Below are 20,686 nucleotides of genomic sequence, written 5' to 3' on the forward strand. Positions count from 1 at the left end.
GAGCTGAAGCAGAAATAGTGTCACTCTGGTGCTGGTGGCAGTGAGGAAAGCATATATGTGGATCGCTAAGACGGCAGTGAAGACCAGCTACTCGGCTGCGTGTGCAGAACCTCCTATTTTAGAGCTTGGGTTCTTGGATTTTATTTTCATTAGGGAAGGGAGCAATTTCTATAGACATACATGTATGTCTATAAATATAGACACATTCCACATTTTCAGTGTTACCTCTTTAAAAAGGGCAGTGGATGGGCAGGTGAAAAGGTAGAAGATGAATGCTTGGTGATTTTCCACAGAATGTAAGTGTAATATACATATGAATTACCTAAATAAGTAAAATGAAAACTTCAACCTCAGAACTTCCTGTCTGCTGCGCTAATTAGCTCTGAGAAAACACATCTCACTCTCTAATCTGGACACCTAGTATTTACCTACCTTTCCATGATTACCCTGGTAGGCTGCATGAGAAAAGTCAGTTTTCTGACCCATCAATGTGATGCGTCTGCCCTTCTCCATATAGAAATGGCATTAAGAGCAAGGCTGCATGACATCACAGCTGACACCCACATGATGTACTTACGGTAATGATGCTGCCAGCCTGGGGGGAGAAAGACCTGGTGCTTTCAAATTATCATGGAAACTTACTAGATAGAGATGTTTGCTTTAAAGCCTATGATGGTATAACAATAAAATGGTATGAATGACTTAAATTGAGTAACTGTGGCTTGGATAAAGTCTGAATAAAGACGAAAGAGTGCAAGGCCTATAGGAACTCTAAAATCAATAATGAACATATAGCATATAGAAAATCCCCCAAATCCTGATTAAAAACTAATTTAAAAATTCAAGTATTAAATCAACTACATGTATTACCTTCATATAAAGATGTTTGGCAGTATGTTAAAAAAAATCCAAGTAGGTCATAAAATGTTAAATTTCTTTCCAAGTTTTGTACTAGATACAAACTAAACATCTTAGAGCAAACTATATGAATAAATAAATGTAAAATTAAGATTTTAACTGAAATTATTCCTTTTATTTAAAAAAAAAAAGAAACTGAATAGACACTTTAATTAATATATTATGTGGCTATTCTCCCAATAATAAATAATTTTTCATCATAAAATGAACTGACAAATGAAATTCTAAGAAAATTTATGGAATTATTAAAATGCCAAATAATGCCCTCTGGGAACAAACATGATAATGTTCTCTTTTTCCCTCCCTCATGAAAGAAGAATAAGCAGGTACAAGAATTAAAACCCAGAGATACCAATGCAGAATGAAAGTGAAGAATGGTACTTACTGATGAATAGCTTGCAAGAATTTCCGTTGATGTTTTCTGACTTTTGCATGATCTATCTTTTTTACTAGCTTTGTATTTTTGTAAATTAGCCATGTTTCCCTGAGTACATTGGCAGCTGCATTTTTCACCTGTTAGGAAAACAAACAAACACAGCTGGTGATCAGTTCCAGAGCAGAATCCTTTGCAACTTGGTTGGGGGTCTACTCTTCAGCCTGATGATCACCGTAAGCTCTAGCGCTGCTTAGTAACTCAAAATTGTTTTCTTGAATCTGTGCCTTTTGAAAAGTACTTATATCTGTCTGAGAACACTTACCTAGAAATAAGAGGGGCTACTGATCTCTTTTTTGGGCTAACCTCCTCCATGAGGAACCTTTCATTCACCACTTAAAGAAAAAAAGCAGCAGCAGCAGCTACTGCTTTCTTCACCTTGTACTGCAATTGCTTTCTCCATGTTCTTCATTTCCCTGGAGAAGGGTGAGATGCCAGAAGGCCAAGGTTAACCTTGTCCTTTGCAGCTTGTTCAGCATTTCTGGCTGAGCTCTACAGGAAGGGCATGTTCCCACTGCTGAATGTACAAGGAGACCCAGTCATCCAGCCTCCCAGCATGACTCAGCAAACGGCATGCTTGTTAGCACACTTTAATCAACTGACAGAGTCTATGTTGTCAAGATTTTGTTGGTAATTTAAATACACTGTGTTTCACATGGACAGGACAAACCAAAGGATGTCAGTGACGCTGCCAAAACTTATTGCGGCTGATGGAAAGTGTGAATACTTCCCAGTGAGACTTCAATCACTTACTTTCTTGTTTCGTCTTTAAAAACCCCTGCAAGTCCTCTTTCTTGTTCGTAAGACAAGAACTGATGACCCAGAGCTTTCAACTGTGCTTGTTATAAGCTACTTATTCTGCGGCTGATCCATTTAATTCTTTTGAATGGTAGACAAAGGATGTCTCACAAGGAGAACTGCAGGCTAAAGGGGGACTGGGTGGAGGAAGACAACTTTTTAAAGGTGAAATAATATCATTTGCAGCACCATGGGTGGGCCTAGAGCTTGTCATTCTGAGTGAAATAAGTCAGACAGATAAGTGGAAGTATCATATGACATCCCTTATACGTGAACTAAAAACACATGATACAAATGAACTTATTTATAAAACAGACTCAAAGACTTTAGAGAACACACTTATGGTTGTCAGGGGAAAAGACTGGGGGAATGAATAGTTAGGGAGTGTGCGATGGACACGTACACATTAATATTTAAAGTGGATAACCAACAAGGGCCAACTAAATAGCACAGGGAACTCTGCTCAGTGTCATGTGACAGCCTGAACTGGAGGCAGGGTTGTGGCAGAATGGATACATGTATACGGACACGTATACAATGTGTATGTATGGCTGAGTCCCTTTGGTCCACCTGAAATTATCATAACGTTGCTGATAGGCTATACCGCAATATGAAATAAAAAGCGTTTTTTTTTTTTTTTTTAAAGGCAGTGTCGTGGGGAAAGACTGAACGATGAGTTGGGCTTCAGAAACAGATTTTAAGTCTTTGACTTTGGACCAACCAAATCAGGTCAAGGAGGTTAGCTAACCTTGTAGAACTTGAGTTTTCTCTAACATGAAAAGGTTAAAGAGAATTATTGTCAGTACTTTTCAGAGCTTAGAATTATAATCAGAGAGAGTATTATAATTTACCAAAACTATGGCCCAAGTAGGCATGTGTGTTTTTCTGCTTTAGTAGAGAAAGCATCAGCCTTGGTGGCTGATGGTGAATCCTTTTCCTTAGCGCTGAAATGCTTTCTTTTTGAGTGAAACTGTATTGCTAGAACCCACTTTAAGAAAATGGCTGGTATCTTAAGACTGCTTTTAGTTGTGACTTCCTTTGGATATTCATTAGACTCTGCACAGGGAACAGTCTGCAACCAACAGAAAAATGACTGAAGCATGCTGCAGTGCATGTAAGTGACATCACCACCACCCACAGTGAAGTGAAAAGGTGCTCCAGTTAGTGCTTGGATCCTCACTCTTATGCAAACACATTTCTCTTCCTCACAGAGGTAGGAGTCTGTTCAGAAGGCTCTTCCATCTGGCATTGACATCCTTTGTAAAGGTAAGAAACTGAATATAGTGTAAATTGCTCAGGTTGGAGGACCCAGCTTTTGTTTAATTTTTATTTGGCTGCTGCTGCTGCTAAGTCACTTCAGTTGTGTCCGACTCTGTGCAACCCCATAGATGGCAGCCCACCAGGCTCCCTCATCCTTGGGATTCTCCAGGCAAGAACACTGGAGTGGGTTGCCATTTCCTTCTCCAATGCATGAAAGTGAAAAGTGAAAGTGAAGTTGCTCAGTCGTGTCTGACTCTTCGCGACCCCATGGACTGCAGCCTACCAGGCTCCTCTGTCCATGGGATTTTCCAGGCAAGAGTACTGGAGTGGGGCGCCAGTGCCTTCTCTGATTTGGAGTATAGTTGATTAACAATAATGTGTTAGTTACAGGTGCACAACACAGTGATTCAGTTATACCCATACAGGGATCCATTATTTTTCAAATTATTTTCCCATTTATTTTGTTATAGAACATTGAACAGAATTTCCCGTGCTACACAGCAGGCCCTGGCTGGTTATTTATTTGAAATACAGCTGTGTGTACCTGACAATCCTGAATTCCCAGTCTATCTGCCCTCATCCACCCTTTCTCCCTCATCACCGTAAATTCATTTTGTGTGTTCCTGTTTTGTAAATAAGTTCATTTGTGTCATTTTTTTTTTTAGATTCTGCATATAAGCAATATCATATGATGTTTGTCTTTGTCTGTTTTACTTCAATTAGTATGATAATCTCCAGGTCCATTCATGGTGCTGCAAATGGCATTATTTCATTCTTTTTTATGGCTGAGTAATATCCCATTGTATATATGCACCACATTTTCTTTAGCCATTCATTTGTTGCTGGACACTGAGGTTGCTTCCACATCTTGGCAATTGTAAACAATGAACACTGGGTGCACATATCCTTTCGAATCATGGTTATCTTTGGATACAAAACCAGGAGAGGAATTGCTGGATCTAAGGGAGCTCTGTTTTTAGTTTTGAAAGGAGCTTCCATACTGCTCTCCATAGGGGTTGTACCAATTTACTTTCCCATCAACAGTGCGGAAGGGTTTCCTTTTCTGCGCACTCTCTCTAGCATGTATTGTTTGTAGACTCTTTGATGATGGCCATTCTGACTGGTGTGAGATGACACCTCATTGTAGTTTTGATTTCCATTTCTCTAATACTTAGTGATGTCAAGTGTCTTTTCATGTTTATCTTGGTCATCTGTATGTCTTCTATGGAAAATATCTATTTAGGTCTTTGGCTCATTTTTTTGGTTTGATTGTTCGTTTTTGATATAGAGCCATATGAGCTCTTTGTAAATCTCATTAAAGAATATTATCATTTCGTTCTTTCACATGGAGCTGTCCAGTTTCCTGGCACCACTTACTGAAGAGTCTGTCTTTTCTCCATTGTAAAGTCTTGCTTCCTTTGTCATAGATTAACTGACCACAGGGGTGTGGGTTTATTTCTGGGCCTTCTATCCTGATCCATTGATCTATATTTCTGTTTTGATGACTTCAGCTTTGTAGGATGACCTTGTTTTTAAAGAGTGGAGAGGGAAGTGACCAGTACTGCCCGGGGTTAGGACAGGCCTTTTCCCACTTAGCAAGGAGAAGGGCTGTTTACTGGAGGTCTCAGCTCTCTGAGCAGCTATACTGCCTGGAAGACTGGTAAGGGATCTGGTATATCCTCCCTTCCTGGTTTTTTCAGCTCAAGACACAGAATAAGAACCTAGAACACAGACTGGCGAGGCAGCTAGAAAAGTGGGTAAGCAGTACTGAGAAAAAACATGGCAGTTGAACATAGGAGTGTTTGCAACAGAACATAGCAACTGATTTTGGTTTGGATTCTCATCTACAAAGAGCAAATGCCAAATTGGTTAAGCCCAGAAATTTTTCAAAAGTGATCCAATGCTCATCTTTAATGTATTTTAAAAGGTTCTTTGGGATGGTAGAGGACTGACTGGAGGGGAGTTGGGGTGGCTTATAGTTGAGAGTTGTGACAAGACACCTGCTCCTTGGAAGGAAAGCTGTGACAAACCTAGGCAGCACATTAAAAATCAGAGACATCACTTCGCTGACAAAGGTCTGTATAGTCAAAGCTATGGTTTTTCCAGTAGTCATGTATGGATGTGAGAGCTGGACCATGAAGAAGACTGAATGCCAAACAATTGATGCTTTTGAACTGTGGTGTTGGAGAAGACTCTTGAGAGTTGCTTGGACAGCAAGGAGATCCAACCAGCCCATCCTAAAGGAAATCAACCCTGAATACTCATTGGAAGGACTGATGCTGAAGCTCCAATACTTTGGCCACCTAATATGAAGAGCCAACTCACTGGAAAAGACCCTGATGCTGGGAAAGACTGATGGCAGGAGAAGGGGATGACAGAGGATGAGATGGTTGGATGGCATCACCGACTCAATGGACAGAGACAGTGAAGGACAGGGAGGCCTGGCATGCTGCAGTCCATGGGGTTGCACAGAGTCGGGCACAACTCAATGGCTGAACAACAACAACAAAGAAATTTATACTACTAAAAGTATTGGGGTGGCCAAAAAGTTAGTTCAGGTTTTTCTGTAAGATGTTATGGAAAAACCCAAATGAACTTTTTGGCCAACCCAATAGTAATAGTCACCAGATGACTCCAACCCACCTCACAGGTATAAAGGACGTGACATACTATTTTATAATTACTAATGAATCAGCATATATTAAAGTCATAGGTAGTAAGGTAAAATATATTTTTAAGTGAAACAATACTTTATAAACCACAAAACCTCTTACAGCTGATTGACTTTTAAGTGAATATCTGCTTTGTTCAATCCTACAAGATACATATAATTAGAGCATTATATAACAGGCTACTTTGTCTATAGATTTCCTTTGATTTTCACTACTTTCTTTTTCAACTTATATATTTCTGTCTTTTTGTCTTTCTCTTGCTTCTTCCCTCAGGGGCTTTTATGAGTGTAATACTTTGTCTTTTCCAAAATTCCAGGGGAAGGAACATAATCTGTTTTAAGATGCAGGAGGGCTTCTTAACTCTCATTCTGATAATTACGGTAAACTGTTGCTCCATATACTATGGGTGATACCTCCAGGATGCCCAGGGGGAAACAAAGGTCACTAAGTCTGTGCAGCTTAGCTGGACATGTGCTCCCTGCCCCTGCAGCGGCAGAGACGGATGTGCTTAGGGCACCAACCTTTCTCACCAGCCTGGTCCTTCTTTAGACCAGGTGCCTGGGGCAGGGTGAATGGAGCAGGGCAATGGCTCCATGCATTTTTTTCAGCCTACTAGGATATGTAGCCATGCACGATATAAAAGCTGTACAAAGTAAAGCCTCTCAAACTTCTGTTCACTTCTGAGAGACCTGCAAGAGACAAAATTACGTAACTGCACAATAGTATTCTTATTATGGATCTGATTGAGAATTCTTAACAGGACTGGAAACACCCACTGTGGACATTAATATGTATAATTATCCTTCATGGCACATCTAGTGACTTGAAAAATTATGCCTGGGCTCTCAGAATTGCTTGTTTTCGGGTTTCTTTCCAAAACGTAAGTAACCAGAGGGCCAAACGCCAAGATTTACTCTTGGTTCAGACCCGAATGTACAGTAATAGTGTTAGATTTCCCAAAGCTTTAGCACAGTAAACAAACCGTCTCTGTAAGGTGATTTGCTAGATATCTGTTAAATAGCTGTCCTGTCTTACTAAGCCTACTGATGAGTTATTGGTATTATGCTTCCTTTTTGAAATCCTTAGAATATTCTGGTTACGGAGGCCACTGGCCATTTTTGAATTGCAGTGTATCATGTAAGTGGTTGTAACTACATAGGACAGTCCTCTGAATGTTACTGCCCAGCGAATTGTATGTTCTACTTTCAAACACTGCATTTTGTGTGGTGAATGTAGTCCCGCAGAGAAAAGATTTCTGTATAAAATTGTTTCTCGAACTTTGTGGATGGGGAATAATTTTTCATGGAAATTGTTAAGATACACAATGGAAGACTTGGAAGGTTACATTTTTTCCTGCAAGAGTAATCTACCTTTTAACATTCATATTGCTTTTTGTTTAGATACATATTAAGATTTCAGAATGTTGTGACTATTATTACCCCTGTTGACCATCAGAAAACTTCAGTGTAGTGTTTCAGGGAATGGTTGTAGCTTTCTCTAGCAATAAGGAGCACCCTTGAATGTGTCTTTTGAATCTCTCATGTTAGTAACTATGTGTGGCTTTCAGGTCCTTCTTTATTAAAAATTATAAATGGGCCCACTTAAAAATTCCATAAATAACTAAATGGAAAGGAATCAATTCCATTCATTGATAACTATGACAAATGACATTCATTGATAACTATATAAAGTAATGCAGAGAGGACCACAAAAAGGCTATTATTTTCATATACTGTATTGAGTATAATAATGGAATGGCCCTCATAAACTGGAAGTTTATGTTTGATTCTAATGCCATCTTAACATTTGCTCTTGTACTTAGTGACATTTTTGCCTATAAAAATAGATCTGTCAGCAAGCCTGCTTGAGTGTCTTTTTCAGACCTATTAAAGACTCTGGTCACAAGAAATATTGCAAAGTAGCTTCACTTTTAAGAAATAGTAGTGAGATAATAGAATTAAGGCATCATAAACATGATGTGTGTGTGTGCTTAGTCACTCAGTTGTGTCTGACTCTTTGAGACCCCATGGACTGTAGCCTGCCAGGCTCATCTGTCCATGGGGATTCTCCAGGCAAGAACACTGGAGTGGGTTACCATGCCCTCTTCCAGGGCACCTTCCCAACCCAGGCATCATACTCAGGTCTCCTGCATTTCAGGCAGATTCTTTACTGTCTGAGCCATCAGGGAAGCCCAATAAGCATGATGCAGAATGTGAATTTTGAAAGTAGAACAGTACTTCTTACTGAAAGAGCTTTCTACAAACAACATGACTCTGAATTTAACATTGTTGTGGTTTAGTCTCTAAGTTGTGTCTGACTCTTTTGTGACCCCATGGACTGGAATCTGCCAGGCTCCTATGTCCATGGGATTTCCCAGGTGAGAATACTGGAGTGGGTTGCCATTTCCTTCTCCATAATTCAACACTATCGACAGGGAATTTATCAAATATACATAAGAACTTACAACAGAAAAGCAGTAACATCAGAAACTTGATCAGTTTGGGGAAATCAGTCCTAGTCATTAAAACTAAAGGAAGGTCATTTGACTCTCAGATCTAGATCCTTAAAGGGGACCCAAGGGCAACATAAGGGAGAGCACAAGTCTTTTTTTCGCCAAGCAGGAAGAGACACAACTTTCATCTGATTTGCTGAAGGAAGAGCATTATGAAAGTTTAAAACTCTCTGATCCCTGCAATATAGCAGTTAATTCAGAACCCCAACAATATTAGACTTATGTGGTCTATTTTTATACCTGAGTAAATACCAAGGTTTCCCAATTATTTCCTGACTGACCTAAAGTTAGGAAAAGTTTAGTCCCCATGTGAAAAGATGGAACTGACTTCAAGAATGCTTTCACTTTAAACCATGTCATTTCAGTTTCAGCGGTCAAAGTAAAACTACTATTGCCCAACAGTGACAGCAAATAAGAGCTCCGGACAAGACGGCAGAGTAGAAGGATCTGCGCTTACTTCCTCTCACAAAAACACCAAAATCATTACTAATTGCTGAACAGCTATCAACAAAAAAGGACTAGAACCTACCAAAAAAGACATGTTCCTTCCAAAGGAAGAAGCCACAACGAAATGGCAGGAGGGTCGCATTCGTGATTCAGTCCAGTCCCACACCCCACAGGTAGGCAACCCTCACACTGAAAAATAATTATGTCACAGAGATGCTCTCCCTCTGTTCTCTCACAGGAGTGAGAGGTCTGAACCCACATAGGGGTCCCCAGACCAGGGGACTGGCATCAGGAGGAGACCCCAGAGCACGTATAAGTAAATCACTTTGCTATACACCTGAAACTATAATGACATTGCAAATCAACTATACCCCAATATAAAATGATTTAAAACAAAGAAAGGAAAACACGACTCCTCCCTCTGGAGCTACGGGGGCGGTGACTTACTCGTTTTGTCAGCTGAGTGTCCATCATGAAGTTGTGCACATGCTTTTCTGCTTTGGTAAGTTCTAGCTTCCTTGCCACCACAGCGACCACCAGGGCTGTGCAACCAGCTCCCTGAAAAGCAGGGGAGACGAGAAAACCCCGAGAGTCATTATTTTTGGTCTCAACCACGTTAAATAATGTTTTGTGCTATGTACATGACTACCTAGAGATAAAAAATAAACTGTAGCAATCGCTGTCTTCCATCAATATGACAGAAACTGCATGGCCAATAAACATAAGTAACATGCCTTTAGACTGAGGTCAAAAAATGTAAAATAGGTGAACTAAGAACTAAAATGTGATGTTTGTATCAAACGTGTTTTAATTACATGAAATGAACGGTAAAACAGCAACTTGCTGAATTTTCAGACTTAAAAACAAAGCAAATCAGTTACACTTAAAGACAGAGCAAAACAGAAACATAAATCAGTGAATTAGCATAAATTCACAGAAAGGAACTAAGGATTATTCTCTAAAAAGTAAAATTCTATAATCTGTCAAGAAAAAACCAGCAGGTCTTCAGGATGGCCAACTGTAAAAAGTCAGGAATGGAAACAGATGAATTGTATGCACAGCTTCAAACCGGTCCATGCACAGAACAGAAAGGATCGCAGAAAGGTCTGAACCCGGACAACACACATATAGGAAATGCTAAAGATCAGGGATAACCACCTTACTGCCCCAGATGTTTACCAGCATGAAGAAAGGCACGTGCCACCTTTATTCTGAAAAACTCAACAGTGGTCCGTTCTCTAAGTTATAGGCTATCGTACTGACCTCTTAGGAGAAGTGTGATACTGCCAGGCTCCAGAGATGAAAGCCCTGCTGCTCTGGGGTCAAGGTGCATGCATTCCAAGTTGTGAGGCACGAGGTCTTCTTGATTCAAAGACCAGTGATTACATTCGGGGTCAGGAGGCAAAGCTGGGACACACATGGGAGGGCCCAGACAGAGCCTCAACCTTGGGAGAACCACAGAGAGCTGAGACTACCTAGCTGTCTCGGTACAGAGATAACAGTGAGCCGCAGAAGATGGGCACAAACAGTGAGACCTTATGGTACTTGGGGATCTTGCAATAGACTGAAATCCTTTTAAACTAGCTTTAAATAGCATCCCCTTTATGTTAGCTAAGATGGCAGGATGCTCACTGAATAGCCCTCCAAGAGAATCTCAAATGTACACAAGGAAACCTGGTTTTCCTCATTCCCAACAGGTTTAAAAATCATTAGTTTTAATTGCAACTCTGCAGCTCCTTAAAAATGTGGTCTACATCCTAAATATTTAAGAATAAGGGATTGGTTATTACTTAAAGCATTTTTATATTATAAAAATAATAAAATTTTATTCCTATAATATCTAAAGACTATAAAATTTAGACAAGTAAGTTAAAAACTTGTATATGTAACTTGATTCTAATTTTATTTTTTTTAAAGGAATTCATATTTGGAAAGCAAAGAAGCCCAACTGTGAAAAGAGCTTCTCTCTCAATGGCTGGAAGAGCAGTAAGTTAATTTATTCTTTGTGCTTTCCTTAACAGTCCACGTTATTTACATTGAATACATATTACTTATACAAACAAATGCTCACATATAAAGTGACAAAGTTTGTAGTTTAAGAAAACATTTGAAACAGGTCACCAGCCCAGGTGGGATGCATGAGACAAGTGCTCCGGCCTGGTGCACTGGGAAGACCCAGAGGAATTGGGTGGAGAGGGAGGTGGGAGGGGGGATCGGGATGGGGAATACGTGTAAATCTATTGCTGATTCATGTCAATGTATGACAAAACCCACTGAAAGAATAAATAAATTAAAAAAAAAAAAAAAGAAAACATTTAACCTAACCTTTACCTATCTTTATTAACCTTAAAAATTCAACCTAGGAAAATGATCTTTCTTCATAATTCATACTTATATTTTATTATGTAATTAATTATAGAATCACTTTATTTGAATTAATAAGTGTAATTTAGCCATTCAACTACTAACCAAGGAAGGAATTTTTTATCTTACTGAATGAGTTGTTGCAAACAGGGACAAGATTGAGGAGAGGAAAAGAAAATACACTGTTTTCTATTGCCACAATCTGATAATTACAAATATACAGAGATGGTCTTACTAACAGGGTAATGCTGTTTAAATACAGTATTTCCAGAAGGTTTAAAGAGGGTTTAAATACAGTATTTCCAGAAGGTTTAAAGGTTCCACCAAGCTCTATGGAGAGATCAGTATCCTCATAAATGAAGTGATACCGATCATATGATCACAGAGAGGGGCCAGAGGGTATTAGACCTACCTGGTTTAACCTTTTGATTTGAGACATAGGTGATTAAGGCAGAGTAAGTGATTATTCAATTACAGACTCTGACTACCATTGGTATATTTTCCACCCTTTACCCCAACTCATAATACCTTTATCCACATGTAAGATCACATATATTCTTATTTGTGAACACTTCCATATCCATGACACAATATAGAGCACTGTATTTCTAAGCAAAACTTCAGTTTATTATAAACTCTTAAAGTATGAATATTTAAAAACTGAGCACTATGGTTAGTTACCAATATAAGGCAAAACATTATTCTTATTGTTTGAGTGGTACAACTTTTAAGCCAAGTTATCTTAAACTTGATAGTGACTAGAATCTTTTAAAGCACTCCGTGTGATTCCAACAGAGTCACTGCTTTAAGTGAAGGAGGATACGGAGGGAAAATGGCAAACTACATCAACTACTCTCTATTTTAAACACAAGATAAAGGTTTTTACTTGAGTTATTTCACTTACTTATGAAGACTTTCAGAAGTAAGAAACAAGAAGCATAAAGGCAAAGGGTAGAGAGGACAGGGTCGGAAATGTCCGAGCTGTGTTGTTACTATGCTGATATTTTGGGCTGTGGGTAAAAGTGAAGTCGCTCAGTCGTGTCCGGCTCTTCACAACCCCATGGACTGTAGCCCGCCACAATCCTCTGTCCATGGGATTCTCCAGGAAAGAATACCGGAGAGGGTTGCCATTTCCTTCTCCAGGGAATCTTCCCAATCCAAGGATCAAACCCAGGTCTCCCACACTGCAGGCAGATGTCGTAAAGGGCCCTAAGCTTTAACTCTCTCAGTATTAACTCTCTCCTCAGTTCACATGGGCCATGTGTATACAATGAAATATAGTGATTTTAGAGCTGGGTACTAATGAAGGAAAAGAATGGCCTTTTGAAGTATCTAAACCTGTTTTGTTGCCACAAAATCTAAATAAGTTATAGTAAGAGAGGTTAGCCTGAATCAATGGAAGGAAGCAGTCACCACTCAGGCTACCCACGGCATGAGAACATTCGCTTGACAAGTACAGGATCACCTGTTGCATGTCTGCTCCCAGGCACTCCTCAATCAGGAGCAATGAGAAAGTCAAGAGTAGCAATGGCTTTTTCATAAACAGCGAATATAAAAACAGGAGGGGTTTCGACCACTAGAGAGATAGCTGTAAGTGGCAGTTGGCACTAAATGCTGAATATTGTTCTCCGGTGGCAGGAGGCCACTGGTGCGATTCTTCTGGAAAGAAATCAAAATCCCAACAGGAGTGGAAAATCACTGGTATCAAGAGCATTTGGAAGTTGATTTTTATTTGTGTTTATTCTTGAGCTCTGCTTTTTCCTGCTGCTGGCCCATTTCTTGCTGAGTGTTCTCTAGCTCACCAAAAGTTTTGTGTATTACAATTAGTACGTCTGTTGCAAAGCACAGAAGCAAGTGAATCTGACAGTTAAGTAATTAGTGAAACTATTGCTTATATCCCTCACTCCATAATCACACTTGTACCCTTTTAATTATACCCCAAAAGCCACTTAGAAATCTTTTTTTCCAAAGTCCTTAGCTCATGTAAGTCTTATACCTTCCAGGTTCTTAATAAATCACAAGATGTTTTTGTATGTATACAGTCAGGTTTCAAAAAAGTAACTTTTACAATTATGCAAACTGAAGCTGGCTCACCCCCGAAAGTTTTCTAGGTTCAAAGTAAGTTCCTGCTAACACATTAATGATTATAGTAATTTAAGAAATGATGTGATATTATTGTGCAGTCAGTATCTACTTCGTGAGCCATTCTGTTTCATAAAGTGAATAAGAATGAATGTAAATATGCTTTTACAACATTTTCTCCAAATCTTGCCATGATCACAATGGATATAGAAACAGTTGGGACTAACATATGTTACTCTCTGAAATTAAAATCCCTGCATGCCTTTAACGAGATGAGTCATAGTTCTTTCACCAAAGTCAGAAAATGTATCCTGGTTACTTTTCTTCCATTTCATTTGTGCTATTAAGAAAATACTCAGCAAGTAACTAACCTACCACTTCAAGATACTCAGAAAACCAATGTGTGTGTGTGTGTGTGTGTGTGTGTGTGTGCGTGCATATAAGTATTAATGCTCATTATGCTAGATTAAAGTGAACAGGCAAAAAACAATCAGAAAACATAAGCTATAGTTGAATCCCAACATCTGGAGAGTCTTAGATGCTGCCAAATTAAAATGAAGTCTCTGCTCAGGAAAGGAAACCACAAAAAAAGATAACCCAAAGAATAGGAGAAGATACTTGTAAATGACACAACCAAAAAGGGCTTAAACTCCAAAATATACAAAGAGCTCATACAACTCAATAACAAAAAAGCAACCCAATTGGAAAATGGGCAGAAGACCTAAATAGACATTTCTCTAAAGAAGACATATAGATAGCTAACTGGCACATGAAAAGATGCTCAACATCATTAATTATTAGAGAAATGCAACTCAAAATTACAAGCTATCACCTCACACCAGTCAAAATGGCAATCATCAAAAAGTCTACAAATAATAAATGCTGGAGAGACTGTGGAGAAAAGAGAACCCTCCTATGCTGATGGTGGGAATGTAATTTGGTACAGCCATTATGGAAAATAGTATGGAGGTTTCTCAGAAAACTAAAATCAGAGCTACCACATGATCCAGCAATTCCACTCCTGAGTATGTATCCAGGCAAAACTATAATTTGAAAAGATATATGCACCTCTATTTTCATAGCAGTACTATTCACAATAGCTAGGCCATGAGAGCAACTTAAGTGACCATCAACAGATGAATGGATAAAGAAAATGTGGTATATACACACAATGGAAAACTACCCAGCTATAAAGAGAATGAAGTAATGCATTTGCAGCAACACGGATGGACCTAGAGGTTATTATAACAAGGGGAGTTAGAAACAGAAAGACAAATACCATATGATACCATTTATATGTGAAATCTAAAATACAGCACCAATGAACCTCTCTAGAAAGCAGAGAGAGACTCACAGACAAAGAGAACAGACCTGTGGTTGCCAAGGGAGGGGTGGGAAGGGAGAAGGATGGACTGGGAATTTGGGGTTAGTACACTCAAACTGTTATATATACCATGGATAAACAACAAGGTCCTGAGGTATAGCATAAGGTGCTATATGCAATCTCCTGGGATAACCCGTAATGGAAAAGAGTGTAAGAAAGAATACACACATGTATGTGCATAACTGAGTCATTTTTCTGTACAGCAGAAATTAACACAATGTTGTAGATTATTCGTGTTATAAATACAGCAAAAAATAAAGTGTGGTGCCTTTCTCTGCTGTATTCTTCTCTAATATAGCACATACATCGAAAGCCATGTCAATCCCTAGAATGTAAGAGAAGTTCAAGTAGCTCATTTCCCCCAAGATCATTTATCACATAGTTCAAAAAATTCAGAGATATGACATATTTTTATGTTAGATCACTAGTGATGTTCATCCTACAAATATACTTCTAAAAATCATGTTGAAGCACCACTTTGGGATCAAGCTTTAATAACTTAATATATCAGTCGATGGAAATGGAAATTCCTTTAACAGCACACTGGGAAAAGGTTTTGATTCTTTCCTTATTGAAAAAGGCATCTGCCAAATATTCAACATAATAATAATGAAATTTATAATGTGGAGGGTAGTTATAGAATACTCACCACCACAGAGAATGACTGCAAAAATTTGCTAATGTTCAAATGATTCCACTGTTAAATTATCCTTCTGTCTCACAATAGCTCCTAAAAGGTCAAGCTTCAGTTTGATAGCTGATGGACGGACTATCACTAATGAAAATTTGTTAACATACACTTATTTTGAAAAAAATCATGTTTTCTACCAAAAATACATCTAAATTAATGAAATAGCTGAAAGATTAACTTTCATTTTAAAATATTAACTTTTCCTTTAAAGGGAAATTGAAAACATTGCCCATTTTTCTCTCCCTGGAGTTGACTGACTCAGTACCCTAGAACAATAAATATATTTTCAATGCACTTTTCTGACACAATTATTTTTTCATAAAAATGCATAAGACAAGCATATCTGGCAAGTAAGATTCTATAAAACATTCAGCTTTAGTATTATGTCCCACTGGAGTTTTACAAGATCTCTTTAGGTCATGAAAATAAACAATATTCAAAATAACTTTGAAGACAAATTCCCTCTGTTAAAATGCCCCTGCCTCTGAGTATCTTCAAATACAGTTGGCCCTCGAACAAAGAGGGGCTGGGAACACAAACCCTCCTTGTAGTTGAAAATCAAGTATAACTTACAGTATAACTTATCGTGTGCCCTCTACTAACAAATTCAATCAACCACAGATTGTGTAGTGCTGTAGTATTTAATACTGAAAAGTATCTGCATATAAGTGGACCCATGCAGTTCGAATACATGTTGTTCAAGGGTGAACTGTATTGTTGATAGGGGCGTAGAGGTCAGTTAAAATGTCCTCGTCCTAAGGAAGCAGGGAGAAGGTATGTGTGTGCTTTTAGAGTTCAGTGGTAAAGCCTGGGTTTAGAAACCCCAACTCTCCTTTCGTGATTTGCTTGCTCAGCTCCTCCTGTTGCTTCAGTGACTGGAAAGAAGGAAGTGGTGCATAAACCTGGTCATCAACAATGAGTCATCTCTGAGTTTAAATCTCCTTATTAGCAATGGTGCCAATGTGAGCACACATATTTCAGAGACAGGAAGGGCAGCTCTGCCAACTCAAAGTGCTGATAATTTAGAAAATTTAGGTGGAATTGTAGAGACAATGAGTTGAATACAAGAGGGTTACAACAACTTTCACTTAAAAGCAGCTGCTTTATTTCTCAAGAAATTTTCTTGGGGAGAAGTGAAGGTCTGCTGAGGGCAATGGTGGAGAATTCAGCCTTAGGGCCTAAAAGGCCTATCATCTCTTCTAACTGTTGGGCACAAAATAGAAACTATAGTGAAACTATAATTTAAGGAAACTTTCTTTACAATGGGCCTTTATTTGATAAGATTCAATGAACACACCTTTCCAAAATGGGAAAGACAATGAAGGACAGAAACAGTATGGACCTAACAGAAGCAGAGAGATTAAGAAGAGGTGACAAGAACTGTACATAAAAGGTGTACAGAAGAACTGTACATAAAAGGTCTAATGACCCAGATAACCACAAGGGTGTGGTCACTTAATAGAGCCAGACATCCAGGAGTGTGAAGTCAAGCAGACCTTAGGAAACACTGCTGCTAATAAAGCTAATGCAGGTGATGGAATTCCAGTTGAGCTATTTCAGATCCTAAAAGATGATGCTGTTAAATGCTGCACTCAGTATTCCAGCAAATTTGGAAAACTCAGCAGTGGCCACAGGACTGGAAAAGGACAATTTTCATTCAATCCCAAAAAAGGGCAATGCCAAACAATGTTCAAACTACCACACAATTGCACTCATTTAACATGCTAGCAAGATAATGCTCAAAATCCTTCAAGCTAGGCTTCAATACTGTGTGAACCAAGAACTTCTAGATGTACAAGCTGGATTTAGAAAAGTTAGAGGAACCAGAGATCAAACTGCTAACATCCACTGGATCATAGAAAAAGCAAGATAATTACAGAAAAACATCTACTTCTACTTCACTGACTATGCTAAAGCCTTTGACTTGTGGATCACAACAAACTGTGGAAAATTCTGAAAAAGAGATGGGAATACCAAACCACCTTACCTGCCACCTGAGAAACCTGTATACAGGAATCAACAGAACTAGACATGGAACAACAGACTGGTTCCAAATTGGGAAAGGAATATATCAAGTCTATATACTATCACTTTGCTTTTTTAACTTATATGCAGAGTACATCATGTGAAATGCCAGGCTGGATGAAGCAGAAGGTGGAATCAAGATTTCTGGGACAAATATCAATAACCTAACATATGCAGATGACACCACCCTTATGGCAGAAAGTGAAGAGGAATTAAAGAGCCTCTTGATGAAGGTGAAAGAGGAGAGTAAAAATGCTGGCTTAAAACTCAACATTCAGAAAATGAAGATCATGGCATCCAGTCCTATCACTTCATGGCAAATAGATGGGGAAAAAATGGAAACAGTGACAGACTTTATTTTCTTGGACTCCAAAATCACTGTGGATGGTGACTGCAGCCATGAATTAAAACATGTTTTCTCCTTGGAAGAAAAGCTATGACCAACCTAGACAGCGTATTATAAAGCAAAGACATCACTTTGCCAACAAAAGTCCATACAGTCAAAGCTATCGTTTTCTAGTAGTCATGTATGGATGTGAGACTTGGACCATAAAGAAGGTTGAGTACTGAGGAATTGATGCTTTTGAACTGTGATGTTGGAGAAGACTCTTGAGTGTCCCTTGGAGTGCAAGGAGATCAAACCAGTCAATCCTAAAGGAAATCAATCCTAAATTCATTGGAAGAATTGTTGCTGAAGCTGAAGCTCCAATACTTTGGCCACCTGATGTGACGAGCTGACTCATTGGAAAAGACCCTGATCCTGGGAAAGACTGAAGGCAGGAGAAGAGGGTGACAGACGATGAAATGGTTGGATGACATCACCGACTCAATGGACATGAGTTTGAGCAAATTCCCGGAGATGGTGAGAGACAGGAAAGTCCGATGTGCTGCACTCCATGGGGTAACAAAGAGTTGGACATGACTTACAGACTGAACAACAACAGCAGAAACAGCCAAAGGACAAAAAGTAAAGTAAAAACCTCTTCAAAATTATCAGCTGGGATTAAACATCTCATGTCAAATTGTATAAGACAGATAAAATATTTTCTTTTTCCTTATTCACACATGCAAAACCAAGGAATGGCTTTAGTCTAGTTTTTCAAGACTCCTACTTCTACTGGCAGGGGAAAAGTAATGCTTAAATGCAGACAGGAAATAGCAGGAATATAATCATACTTTAGGTTTAGCTTTCTTTAATACCAGTCATTCTCTTCATGTAAGTTCTGGCTAAGTTATGGTCCTTTTACAAATAACTTCTACTGAATTAATAGGGTAGTGTTCCTACCCTTCAGGATGAAAACTACTGAACTCTGACAACTAACTGAGATGCTATGTGACCTTGTTAAGAGTTTTTGATATCTGGTAAATTTGATGATGACAGAATTATGAAGTGTCCTTAACCTAATGTGGTGTAAAAAATGATTAAATATTTTGCTCCTTGAATAAAATTTTAAAAATTAACTAGTATGATTTTTAAATGATTCTGAACTAGAAAATTTTATGCATTGCTTTTTTAAAATACAGAATTACCAATAGGATGGAAGAAGCTTAAATCACTCAAATCTGAAGTGACCTCACTTTTGTTGAGGAATCCATAGTGGACTCTGTTGAAATCTAATGCTCACTATCAATAGAGGACCTATTATTAGATAATAACCACTGTCTGAAGGAATGTGAAGATACTGTTCCATATTCTAAAATAACTTATGCCAAAAATGCAGTCATCTACTCTAAATAGTTAAAGGGCCAATGAAGTTGTCATAATTTTATGGAATTAGAGAAGCAAAAATTAAAAATCAATGACTTTCATTTTAATATAAGACAAGAGATACTTTTACCATTGAGGCTGTATTCTACTCTCGAAACAATCATATATACTCACAGGTAAGGAAAAATGACAGCTTTCAGCTTGTATTGCATGTTTATGTACAGATATAAAATGGTAGATAGGGTAACTTTTTAAATGCTAAGCAAATCAACTGCTTTATAATAAAGTTGGAGAGAATTAGAAACTAGTTGGTATTAACAAAAAGAGGAGTTACCATGATCTAACAATGTTATTTGCCTACCTCTAATCAAAAGAATAAAGCCATTTAAACTTCATCCCAAAGTTTATCATGACATCCACAGCAATAAATCCTCGAGTCTTTAGTGCCTCCTCAGAAAGGGGAAGGTTAGGGGATTGGAATCAAGATGGTTAAGTAGTAGGACATGGAACACGTATTTTGCACAGATACATCAAGAATACATCTACAAATAGAACAGTTCTCACAGAACACCTACCGAACACTAGCAGACCTCAAACATCTGAAAGGACAAGGAAGACCTCTACAATAATCAAGTAGAAAAAAGAAAAATGAAGTGGAAAACGTTCTGTGCCTCTGGAAGGCAGTTCTGATGGTAAAGAGAGGTTCCCACATCCGGGGAAGTCCCCTCACTTCACTGCTGCTGCTGCTAAGTCACTTCAGTCATGTCCAACTCTGTGCGACCCCATAGACGGCAGCCCACCAGGCTCCCCCGTCCCTGGGATTCTCCAGGCAAGAACACTGGAGTGGGTTGCCATTTCCTTCTCTAATGCATGCATGCTAAGTCACTTCAGTTGTGTCCAATTCTGTGTGACCCCATAGACTGCAGCCCACCAGGCTCCCCCGTCCCTGGGATTCTCCAGGCAAGAACACTGGCGTGGGTTGCCATTTCCTTCTCTAATGCATGCATGTATGCATGCTAAGTCGCTTCAGTTGTGTCCAACTCTTTGTGACCCCATGGAGCCCACCAGGCTCCTCTGTCCACGGGATTCTCCCGGCAAGAATACTGGAGTGAGTTGCCATTTCCTTCTCCATCACTTCACTGGCAGGGAGATTACTGGAACAGAAAAGAAACTTCAGAGGTCCTGAGGAGAGCACAACAGCTGGTTAGTGGCAGGACACAGGGAGGCCTATACACATAGTCTGTGCAACTGCCCCGAGCACGCCAGCCTGGGACACACGTGCTGGTACAGCTAGGGACTGGGTGCTGGAGGACGGGGTTTAGAAGACAGATCTGTGGGGAGGGCTGCTGTGGGCGGCATGGAGCAGCCTGAGCGGGCTGGACTGCGGGGAGC

At 39.1% G+C, this 20,686-nt stretch overlaps 1 protein-coding gene across 2 annotated transcripts in view; it reads right to left on the reverse strand.

The window, feature by feature from the left end:
* The window catches only part of KCNN2 (potassium calcium-activated channel subfamily N member 2), a 482,890-nt gene that overhangs the window by 8,861 nt on the left and 453,343 nt on the right, over positions 1 to 20,686 (reverse strand). For both annotated transcript variants that reach the window (XM_061158525.1, XM_061158526.1), the window contains exons 8-9: positions 9,488 to 9,598; positions 1,304 to 1,431 (exon numbers count right to left, since the gene is read on the reverse strand). In XM_061158525.1, coding sequence (XP_061014508.1) covers positions 1,304 to 1,431; positions 9,488 to 9,598 — 239 coding nt within the window. The remainder of the gene's footprint in view (positions 1 to 1,303; positions 1,432 to 9,487; positions 9,599 to 20,686) is intronic.

The sequence above is a fragment of the Dama dama genome, chromosome 12, assembly GCF_033118175.1.
Source record: "Dama dama isolate Ldn47 chromosome 12, ASM3311817v1, whole genome shotgun sequence".
In the NCBI taxonomy this organism is placed as follows: Eukaryota; Metazoa; Chordata; class Mammalia; order Artiodactyla; family Cervidae; genus Dama; species Dama dama.